The sequence below is a fragment of the Ascaphus truei genome, chromosome 7 (genome assembly GCF_040206685.1).
Source record: "Ascaphus truei isolate aAscTru1 chromosome 7, aAscTru1.hap1, whole genome shotgun sequence".
NCBI lineage: Eukaryota > Metazoa > Chordata > Amphibia > Anura > Ascaphidae > Ascaphus > Ascaphus truei.
In genome coordinates, this window is record NC_134489.1 from 82,856,395 (window position 1) to 82,867,542 (window position 11,148).

Genomic DNA, 11,148 nt, shown 5'->3' on the forward strand with positions numbered 1-11,148 from the left:
ATATATATATATATATATATATATATATATATATACATACATACATACATACTCCAATCCGTATGTTTTTTCTGTTAAAAAGAATATAACACATCATTCTCTTACCATCATAGGAAATACAATGGCAGCACGCGAAGCTTTGATCACCCACAGCAGCACGAGGCAGGTCAGCTGAATAATAGTGAAGAGGTGAACTTTGCGGAGAGGCACGTGCCGCAGATAGATGAAGTCTGGCTGATGCTTCGCCGGCATCCAGTAAAGCCTGATGCGATCAAAGAACTGTGCGGGAAACATGATTGCATTTCCTTTTTAAATTCCTGCAGCTGACATAATTATAAAAAAAACTGCGATCCTGGCCTATGTTGCAAACAACTGCCAAACAATTAAAGGCAATATATATATTTTTTCGTTTTTAACTTTCTTATTGTAGCCATGTATTGTCTTCATAACTCTGTGCTCAGGACATACATTGAGAGTTACCTCTCGTTTTCAAGTATTATTTCCTGGTACAATTTTTGTTTTACAAATAATATGAAGTGTAATTAATATGATATCAAGATTGGTATTTAAACACAATGCAAAAAAATCCAAATTATTTGGAAAGTTAAGTGGCCCTGCATCTCTCATTTTAATATTTTTAACTATAATTATATCTAGAATTTAACATATAAGAACATTCACGCTAACCCAACTCATTTTTTTTTATCCGTTCATTAATAACACAGTACCTGAATTCCCTTTAGTGATGAAGCTCCCATGTAGAGAAAGACTCCGTAAAGTACTGGCATAGGAATAAACTGATCATTATTTGGAAACAAGAAGAAATATTTAAGGCAAATTACTTTAATGTAATGAAAAACAAAATGATTTGCAGTCTCAAAATGCTAACATTTAATAAGAATTTTAATATAAATTATTTTTAGTGTACATGCCTTCTAATTGTGTAGTTCAAAAAGTATGGTCTCCCAAGAAAAGAAAAAAAACAAAATATTAAATTACCAATCCCTTCATTATTCTGATTTACAATTCATGAGTCTAGAACAGGGGTGCTCAACTTCAGTCCTAAAGACCCCCCAACAGATCAGGTTTTAAGGATATCCCAGCTTCAGCACAGGTGACTGAGCCACTGATTAAGCCACCTGTAATGAAGCTGGGATATCATTAAAACCTGACCAGTTGGAGGTCTTGAGGATTAGAGTTGAGCACCAATGGTCTAGAACCAAGAGGCATAAAGATAATCTTCTACTCTGAATATCCCCACTGGTTTCAAATGCCCTGTTAACATCATATACAGTAGTGGTTAAAAACAGCACATTTTAAAAAGCTACTGTAGGTATACTGCCTTTCCTAGTACACTAAAGCCGGGATTAACTAAGATGCAATGTGGGGTATCACACAACGATACAGTGTTAATTGGCATTCACTCTGCTTACTGAATCCCGGACAAAATATTTAAATTATTACCTGAAGAACCCTCGTCATAAAGACAGAGGAACCCATGAGAACAAAAATCATGAGCCCAGTGACTCTTTGTTCACGGATTCCCAAAAATTTTGGCTGTTCTCCTGGAGCGGAGCACTCAGATTCCAATTTTAGACTGTTCACATGAGTTATGGAGAGGACAGTGGCAGCAACAAACCAGGGCAATCCCATGACAGAACATACACCAAGCATGACTCCAACCATTAGCAAATCGAGATGGTATCCACAGCCTTTCTGTAACAAAAAGGAACACAATTACATATTAAATGATATTCCACATGGCTGTAAGTGGTACTGTGAGTTCATGAAACTACTATATGGGCGATCGCACCATCATTGTGCGAATATTGCAATTCAAATCTGTGGCAGTCATCTGGTGATCATATTGGACCTTCATAATTCTACTGGTAATACATCAAATGATAGTGGTTAGTGTTACCTTTTCTAAATATTGTAACTGTCCCAGTAAAACAGCATTTTCTAAATAACTGTCCATATGACACTTTGTTCATGTAATTAGTAAAAATGTAGTAAATATTTAACAATTAGAACACTTAACATAATTATCAGTAGGTATGATATATAAATAATTATTGTAGAAGGGAGAGAATTATACAATAATATTTTTGTTTAAACAAATACCTTTAATTTGTGTTCTTTTCTGTTGATAATTACAGCTGTAATTTGTTGGTCCATGAAGATCAGAATTGTACAAAGCAAAGATGGAATGACAGCTGCTATTACTGTCCACCAAGGGTTTGGTCCCAAGGGATTGACAATCCAGCCACGATCATCTCTGGTGGGCTAGAAAAAAACCCCCACATCATTTATTTAATCTGGGGCAGGTGAACATGTTGAGTTACTTAATGTTAAATTATCATATTAAGATGATTATGATCTTAAAAAAGTAGAGAATGGAAGGTTGGGACCATGGATGATAAACATGAAACTTATAAGAAGCCAAATGCAGTAGAAATTCAATGCTCAATTTGTCATTTAAAATCTGCATTGCTTTGCAATTTCTATGTTTCCAAGTTATCTTTTATTCGTCTAGTTTGATTGTGGGCCGCTTTTAATGAAATGATTGAAAAATTAGTTATGACTGTTACTATGTTAAAATAATGTGATAAAACAAGGGCCTTTACCTTAAAAGCATTTGGAACCTGAAGCTTCGGAGATGGAATTCCAATCCCATAATCAATTAGAACCATAGACATGATTGTAAGAAAAACGGCAAAGTCACTGACAATGGAACGTACCTACAAATATGAAATAGAAGGGCACTTATTGTAAATTAATACATACACCTCAAAGTGAAATAACTGAAAATTACCTAAGATGACCTTTGATAGTGCTTAGGACAAACCGTAGACTTACTCATCAATGTACCATCTACATTGTTATTTTGCAATGATACAGTAAACACATATGGCTGTTTGGTTTTGTAATTAGGACATCAACACATAAAGCTTGATAGTTTTGATTGGGTGAGCATACATTTTGTTACTGGAAGAAACTGAGTTGTATGGTATACTACAACCTTTTCCTTAATTTAAAGAGGCAATCCAAGCTGTTTTCTTTTCTCTCTTTTTTTTAATACAAGATTGAAGCAGGTTGTCTCTGACCTGAACCCCATTCATTTCAGCTCCGGAGACCCCCTGCTTCTTGAGGCACTTACCTCTGTAGTGGGTGCTGGTAGCCACTAGATGGTTCCCTATATGGCTGCTTTTCAAAGCTCCCGGACCCCGCGGGCCAATAGGAAGCCGTGACGTCATGTTGTGGAGCTTCCAATTGGCCCATGTGACCGGGGGCTTTAAACAGCAGGAGATACTGGCACCCCCTTCGGAGGGAAGTATCTCTGGAAGCAGGGTCTCCTATAAAGAGTTTGCCTTCCAAAAGTAACAATTTAATTCAGGTTTTGGCATTTCCAGACAGTTAATAGAAACATGGTTTAAAACGCTTGATTAATTATTTTGCATCTTAAAATTAACTGTTCTTCCACAATTCATCATCACTTAGATATGTGACTTTTAAGTTAGTAGTATAAAATGTGGTACCTTTGTTGGGAAATATCGGCTTGTTTTGAATTGCTTCAGTGTTGATGACAGTATGACAGTTAAAAAGAATAAGATGGCTGACCAGAAAAGAACATCAGGAACATAAGGACCATGGTGTCCACATGCTGTTCCGATATAATCTCCACGAAATTCCATGCAATCCTGATGGAAACAAAAATACTGTTAGCTTTCAATACATTCTGTATATCTCTGATTGTAGCAGTCAAAAAAAGGATTTGAGCTACTGTATGAGCTTAGCTCAGTCCTGAATTCTACTGTTCTATACCAGAGCAAAACATGCTATATTCTGTTATCTTATTTAATTATTCATTGAGCCCTGGTCAGGCACCACAATGCATTAAACAAATAAATACTGCACTGTATGTTAAAGAAAATGTAAAGTTAAGATTAGATAGGTAGCGTTAAGAATGGTACAACAATGTTAATGCTACCAAACTATATACAATTATTTCAAAATCAAGGACACTATTAATGCTCTTTATTGACAATTACTTCTCAGTCTGCCTTGGACTCACAAACTTGCCTGTTCTTAGCCAGCTCCAGGTCAGAAATGAATCCTTAACCTATTCTGCATAAACTCTGATCATTCTCAAAGAAACTTAGTTAGATTAGTTGCTCATCTATTTAAACAGCGACAATAACAACTGTTGGGCTAAATGTTTGTACAAAACTTCACAAACAATGAAAAATCAGAAATACAGATGTAGTGTCATTTCCTTTCGGCGGGGTCTTGCGGAGTATGTCTGCTCTCCCGATGTTTTATCAGCCGCTCGCAACTGACTCGCGAGGGCATCGCGACCGGAAAAATTGAGTTTTCGCTAGATATGAGTGAATTTTTCCAACGGATTGCTAAATCCGCGGATTGGATTAAAAGAATCTGTCCACAGGTGGTATCCAATGGCGGATTTTGCTGAATCCGCACGGATTGAAACCACCCAAATCCGTTTGCGGATTTCACACCACAAAACAGATTCTGGGGGTAACATCAACAAAAATCCGGGAAACGGATTACGTAGAATTCGCCCATCTCTAGTTTTAGCATTGGTTTAAAAAAATAAATAAAAAATCTCTCCATTAAAACAGCAATCACCCCCACTCTTATTTTACAAGATGGGATCCTGTGAGTACTAAGGAGCTGAACTGCATTAATTTCAGTATGCAGCTTCCTATTGGCCCGTGTGATGCCATTTTGTGTCCCCTGGAGGTGCTCCAGTACCGGTCACTTCACCAGGGTCTATATTGAGAACCCAGAGCTACAAATTATTTTCAGCACCAGAGGACTTCTACTTCCTATACATGTCCACACTTCCTATTTAGGAGTGAGGCACCAGGGTCAGTCTCACTCATCCCCCTCACTCCCCTGAGTCTCCCTCTCCATACTCCACTCTGAGGCTTCTGCCAAGCATGTCTAATTGATCTCCAAACAACAGGTTAGCCCATCATGCAGTACTCAGGAGGAGACTCCAGGGAGGCACTACAGTGGCCATGGAGGTAAAGGACTAATGACATGTTGGGACCAGGTTTGTGATAATCTGTCGACGTAATAAATTATGTAATAAGAGTGGTCCAAATCTTCTGATTACTACTGAAGAAGTGTTGGCATATATTGTTACCACGTCATTATTAGGGCTGTAGATATTTAGAAGTGAAATAATTGTAGCACATTCACGTTTTTGTAAGAAAGGGATAATGTCCCTCAGAGTTATACTGTATGGCTCTCACAGCATTAAAGAAAGGTGTGCCCCTAATTTAAATTAGAATACATGTTTCGTTTTTGATACATTGCTTCCAAAATTACTCAATGTGCCCCCCTCTGTGGACGAATAGTTAGTGTCTTAATGGGTTAACTGTATTCTGTAACTCAGGTTACTCCCCTCCTCAACCTGTGATACAGGATGACTGTGCAGAAAAGGATAGTCACTCCTCAGTGGGTCTGGTATACAGTCAAGTGAAAAAGAAAGTACACCCTCTTTGAATTCCATGGGTTTACATATCAGGACATAATAACAATCATCTGTTCCTTAGCAGGTCTAAAAATTAGGTAAATACAACCTCAGATGAACAACAACACTGTGTCATGATTTATTTAACAAATATAAAGCCAAAATGGAGAAGCTATGTGTGCAAAACTTAGTACACCCTTACTGCTTCCATAGGAATTAAGATGCGAAGTAGCAGACAGGTGCTGCTAATCAAATGCCCTTGATTAATTGATCATCAGCAAATTTGTGACCACCTCTATAAAAGCCGAAGTTTTAGCAGTTTGCTGGTCTGGAGCATTCAGGTGTGTGTTAACACAATGCCAAGGAGAAAAGACATCAGCAATGATCTTAGAGAAGCAATTGTTGCTGCCCATCAATCTGGAAAGGGTTATAAGGCCATTTCCAAACAATTTAAAGTCCATCATTCTACAGTGAGAAAGATTATTAAAAAGTGGAAAACATTCAAGATTGTTGTCAATCTTCCCAGGAGTGGACATCCCAGCAAATTCACCCCATGGTCAGACCGTGCAATGCTCAGAGAAATTGCAAAATACCCAAGAGTTACATCTCAGACTCTACAGGCCTCAGTTAGCATGTTAAATGGTAAAGTTCATGACAGTACAATTAAAAAAAGACTGAACAAGTATGGTTTGTTTGGAAAGGTTGCCAGGAGAAAGCCTCTTCTCTCTAAAAAGAACATGGCAGCAAGCTTAGGTTTGCAAAGTTGCATCTGAACAAAGCACAAGACTTCTGGAACAATGTCCTTTGGACAGATGAGACCAAAGTGAAGATGTTTGGCAATAATGCACAGCGCCACGTTTGGCGAAAACCAAACACAGCATATCAGCACAAACACCTCATACCAACTATCAAGCACAGTGGAGGAGGGGTGATGATTTGGGCTTGTTTTTGCAGCCACAGGACGTGGGAACATTGTAGTCATTGAGTCAACCATGAACTCCTCTGTATACCAAAGTATTCTATAGTCATATGTGAGGCCATCTGTCCGACAGCTAAAGCTTGGCTGAAATTGGGTCATGCAACAGGACAATGATCCCAAGCACACCAGAAAATCTACAACAGAATGGCTGAAAAAGAAAAGAATCAATGTGTTGCAATGGCACAGTCAAAGTCTAGACCTCAATCCGATTGAAATGCTGTGGCTGGACCTTAAGAGAGCTGTGCATAAACAAATGCCCACAAACCTCAATGAACTGAAGCAACATTGGAAAGAAGAGTGGGCCAAAATTCCTCCATAACGATGTGAGAGACTGATAAAGTCATACAGAAAACGATTACTTCAAGTTATTACTGCTAAAGGTGGTTCTACAAGCTATTGAATCATAAAGTGTACTTAGTTTTTCACACATGGCTTCTCCATTTTGGCTTTATTTTTCTTAAATAAATCATGACACATTGTAATATGTCATGTGTTGTTGTTCATCTGAGGTTGTATTTACATGATTTTAAGACCTGCTAAGGAACAGATAATTGTTATGTCCATATATGTAAAACCATGGAATTCAAAGAGGGTGTACTTTATTTTTCACATTACTGTGTATATATAGCCCCTGAAGGTTCTAGGTTCTAGAAGACAGGTTCCTCGGGAGTGGCAGTTGGACAGGGTCACACTGTAAGTCATATAAATATATGTAAGTGTATAGCTATATGTACTAAGGGTGTTTTGTTCCTTTTATTGTGTTCAGTTAGGGAACGTGACTCGTTTATTTAGGGCCTCTAGTAATTGGCCAAAATTGTTCTCATTCGGGAAGAGGAGTGAGGATGTGCTTAGGAGGAATTCTCTGAGTAGTAGCTCCAGAGCATAATCGGATCGACCCCACCGGCATGTCCTTAGTAAACTCCTGATCCAATATGCATGGACGAGGTGGGCAGTACACAGAGTGATCCCTTAGAACTAGAGTGTACTTCCCCTCCAGTGAGATGGGACACTATTGATGCAATACAGGAGATTGCCAATCTAACCAATAGTAAGGGACACAAATATAATACCTGCCAAGCGTATGAGTGAGAGCTACCAAGAGGATGAAGCCTAAAGAAGCCTAATTACCTCCCTAGTGTAGAAGGGAAAGCTATCAGGGGAAGAAGCACAGAGTAAGCGTATTATTTGCCATAAGTTAATGTCTGAAGTGAAGTACGTTTTCTATGCAGAGCATTATCAATGGCTGTGAATAAAGCTCTTGTTTGTACTATAAAAGTTCCTGGCGCCCATTATTATTCTATCTGCATATTGACGCCGAGCCAGCGCAGACTCAGCACCCTGAAAAGGTATGAGAAACTGAGCACAGCCGTGTAAATATCAAACTCGATGTGAAAACTCCTTTAGAGTCAGGCAAGGAGTTACAATAACAAAGCAGAGATAGGTTTGTTAGATTATGGGTGAATTATGTGTCTTTCAAACCAACATGTGGAACAGACAAAGACAGCTGATTCTACAATGTATAGCATTTAGTTACTAAGTAGAAAGTGGAAAATAGATGTAAGGTAAAGTGGCAAAGACCTTGCTTTCTTCTGTATGGCAAAGTGACATTGCTACTCACCATGTAATTTATTAAATCAGACATTGCAATCCTTCAGTCAGTCTTTTTCTATTTGTTTTTTGAGAAGACCGTTCCTAAAAACACTTTCGATATTTTAAACTATCCTTCCTCAAAAATGTCTGGAATTAGCTGGAACTTTCCTCCCAGAAACCAATAGTAAAAAAGGGTTGGGAAAACTTAGAAAAAAGTCAGACCCAGACAAACATTAGTGCTCAATCGGTTTTGGTGACGATATGACTTTTACTGCCATCATGAATGGAAGTTCCCACGCGTTCTGTTTTCAACATAAACTGAATAGTAGCTGCATTAGGTTTGTTCAAATGTGAAATAGTAAGCAAACTGAACATTAAAAGGTTATCCTAAATGAATGAATTAAATACTGTACAGCAGAAAAAGCTTTGTCTACCCTATCTACATTATACTCTATATTTGTGATTCCCAAGTGGTTCTGGAGGTGTCTCCAAGGGATTCCCCAAAATAAATATCTACTGGCATGTTCCAGGCAGTACTTAGTAAGGCTCCAAACTGCACCTTATAAGCTTCCACAGTAATTGACAGCAATACCACCACTCTATGTTATTTGCATTCACTGAGGTGCCGTTTGGGGACTTAAGTGTGTATTCCCCCTACAAGCTCAGGAGACTATACTGCCTGGGATCAGTCAAATAGTTTTGTTAGCAATAGTCTGATGACTGGACAATATGAATTTTAAATTAGGGGTACTCAGTACAAAGATTTTGTAGCAGAGGATGCACCGTGTAAAAAAGGTTGGGAACCACTGCTCTATATTGTAGTACAATACAAAACCTGTCTAAGCCACAAGATGGCAGCACATGACAGAATTTCATTTGTTGGATCACCACGGGGCTTATAAACCCCAAATCAGCCAATCGCAGCAAACTCCAAATGGGAATTTTCAGCCAATCACACCTTCGGTGCAGTTCCACTAAACAAGCAATAATATGTTTACAATTTTGTGACTTACTTTTTAATGTAACAAGTGAAAGAATGTTGCAGTGATTAAAGCTAAATTACAGTATAAAGTAGTTCCTACACATTCACGAGGGTGCCTTATTTTTCAAATCAAGAAATAAAATCTTGTGCATCACCATGTCTCCAAATGAAAAGAACTAATGGAGAATTGCGCAATTAAGTAAGTGACCAAGATGAAAAAGTATAAATTAAGGTAGTTTATATTGTGCATTAAAAGCCCTTCCAGCTCTTGAGGTTTAACTTTTTGAAGTGAAACTTTTTTGCTGGCACCTACCAAATGGAAACTTCCCTTGGAGTAAATCACCTTCATGGTGACAGAAGTGCAGCCACGGAAGTGACATCACTGCTGGCAGAAGAGGCCATCAGTGTTGGCAGCTCAGTGCACATGCTGAGGCCGACCGCGCTCGGCGCGCATGCACAGACAGAACACCGACACAGCACACGAGCAGACGCAGACACACAGACACACACTCATGAGGAATTCACAGTTACTATACATATAGAAGTGCAAATAGGTAAAACAAGGGGCGGGGGTGCCGCGCACACACGTTCTAAGTCAAATTTCTTTGTGTTTTGGCACTGAAATTATGTTTTGATTTTTAATTAAAAACTTCACCATCATAAATACAATTTCTGTGACAAAACACAAAGAAGTTTCACTTAAAATGCACGTGCTCTGCGCGCACACACATTTTTGGTTACTACAATCTAAAGTCTGTGCTAAAGCAGTCCCAGATTTAGGGACTGAACATGCCAATTCTATTTTCTGTTTGGTTTGTCTGCAAATAGATCAAATTAACATGTTCTCGTTGAAAATGATTTGCAATATCAAGGTCCTTTGAATATATGTACAAAATGTTTTGCTGCTAGCAGGCTTGTCCAATGCGAATTGTAATTGCAGCATTTAAAACATAATAAAATGTAATCACGTTTGTGCTCTGGGGACAGACTTTTCCTTTTTGTCCTGTTCTATGCGAGCACATGATGTTCCTCTTGCTACAGTGACAATATACTAAAAATAGACTTCTCTCCCACCACTTACGATGTTCCGTATGCTGCCAGAAAGCGGTTGCTACCACTTGATTACTGCAACCTAAGCATTCATTTATTTCAATTATTTGCCACATAAAAAATAAAGATTTCTTATGACAAAAAATTATTTAAAAAAACTCTCACTGCACACTGCTCAAAGCACACTGCACACACTGCCAGCACACATTCTCACTGCACACTGCTCACTGCACACTGCTCACAGCACACTCTCACAGCACTCACAGCTCACAGCTCTCACAGCACATAGCGCACAGCACTCACAGCACTCTCACAGCACACACAGCACACACAGCACACACAGCACACACAGCACACACAGCACACACAGCACACTCACACAGCACTCACAGCACACAGCACTCACAGCACACAGCACTCACAGCACACAGCACTCACAGCACATTCTCACAGCACCTCCCACTCCCCCTCCCTACCTTTGGTGTCGGCTGCTGAGATCGGAGTGGAGCTGGCATCAGGAGGAGGGGGGGTGTCGGGAGGAGGGGGGTGTCAGGAGGAGGGGGGGGTGTCGGGAGGAGGGGGGGTGAATGAGGAGCAGGCTGGGTCTCGGAGGGCCGCGTGGGCTATGCCGCGGAGGGCCGGTAGGTGTGGGGGCCTGGGGGGGGAGGAAATGGATGCCGGTGGTGGGAGGTAAGGAGCAGGTTGCGGCTGGACTCGCCGTTGCTAGGGGACATATAGGTCTTCCGGCCACCTCTTCCTTCCTTCCTTCCCTCCTCACTCCCTCCCTGCCTCCCGATCAGGCGCGCGGCGCCCATTTTAAAAAAAAATTAGCGCGACCCCGGTTTTAGCGCGATTGGATCGGGTGGCCCCCGAGGACCGCGCTATAACGGGTTTAGCTGTATTATGAAAAAACATTAATTGCTTCATTACCAAAGCGGATAGCCGCTAAGGCAATGAAGGGGTTAAGGCATCATAACATGTTTATTGGGGACAATTGCCCCCAATAAACAACATACCCCCCTGTGCCCCCAAAAACCCCTATAC

General features: G+C 39.9%; 1 protein-coding gene across 6 annotated transcripts in view; it reads right to left on the reverse strand.

Moving 5' to 3' along the window:
• The window catches only part of SLC4A10 (solute carrier family 4 member 10), a 241,770-nt gene that overhangs the window by 20,185 nt on the left and 210,437 nt on the right, over positions 1-11,148 (reverse strand). For all 6 annotated transcript variants that reach the window (XM_075609247.1, XM_075609249.1, XM_075609245.1 and 3 more), the window contains 6 exons: positions 3,540-3,701; positions 2,628-2,741; positions 2,125-2,286; positions 1,465-1,716; positions 729-797; positions 106-279 (listed from right to left, as the gene is read on the reverse strand). In XM_075609247.1, coding sequence (XP_075465362.1) covers positions 106-279; positions 729-797; positions 1,465-1,716; positions 2,125-2,286; positions 2,628-2,741; positions 3,540-3,701 — 933 coding nt within the window. The remainder of the gene's footprint in view (positions 1-105; positions 280-728; positions 798-1,464; positions 1,717-2,124; positions 2,287-2,627; positions 2,742-3,539; positions 3,702-11,148) is intronic.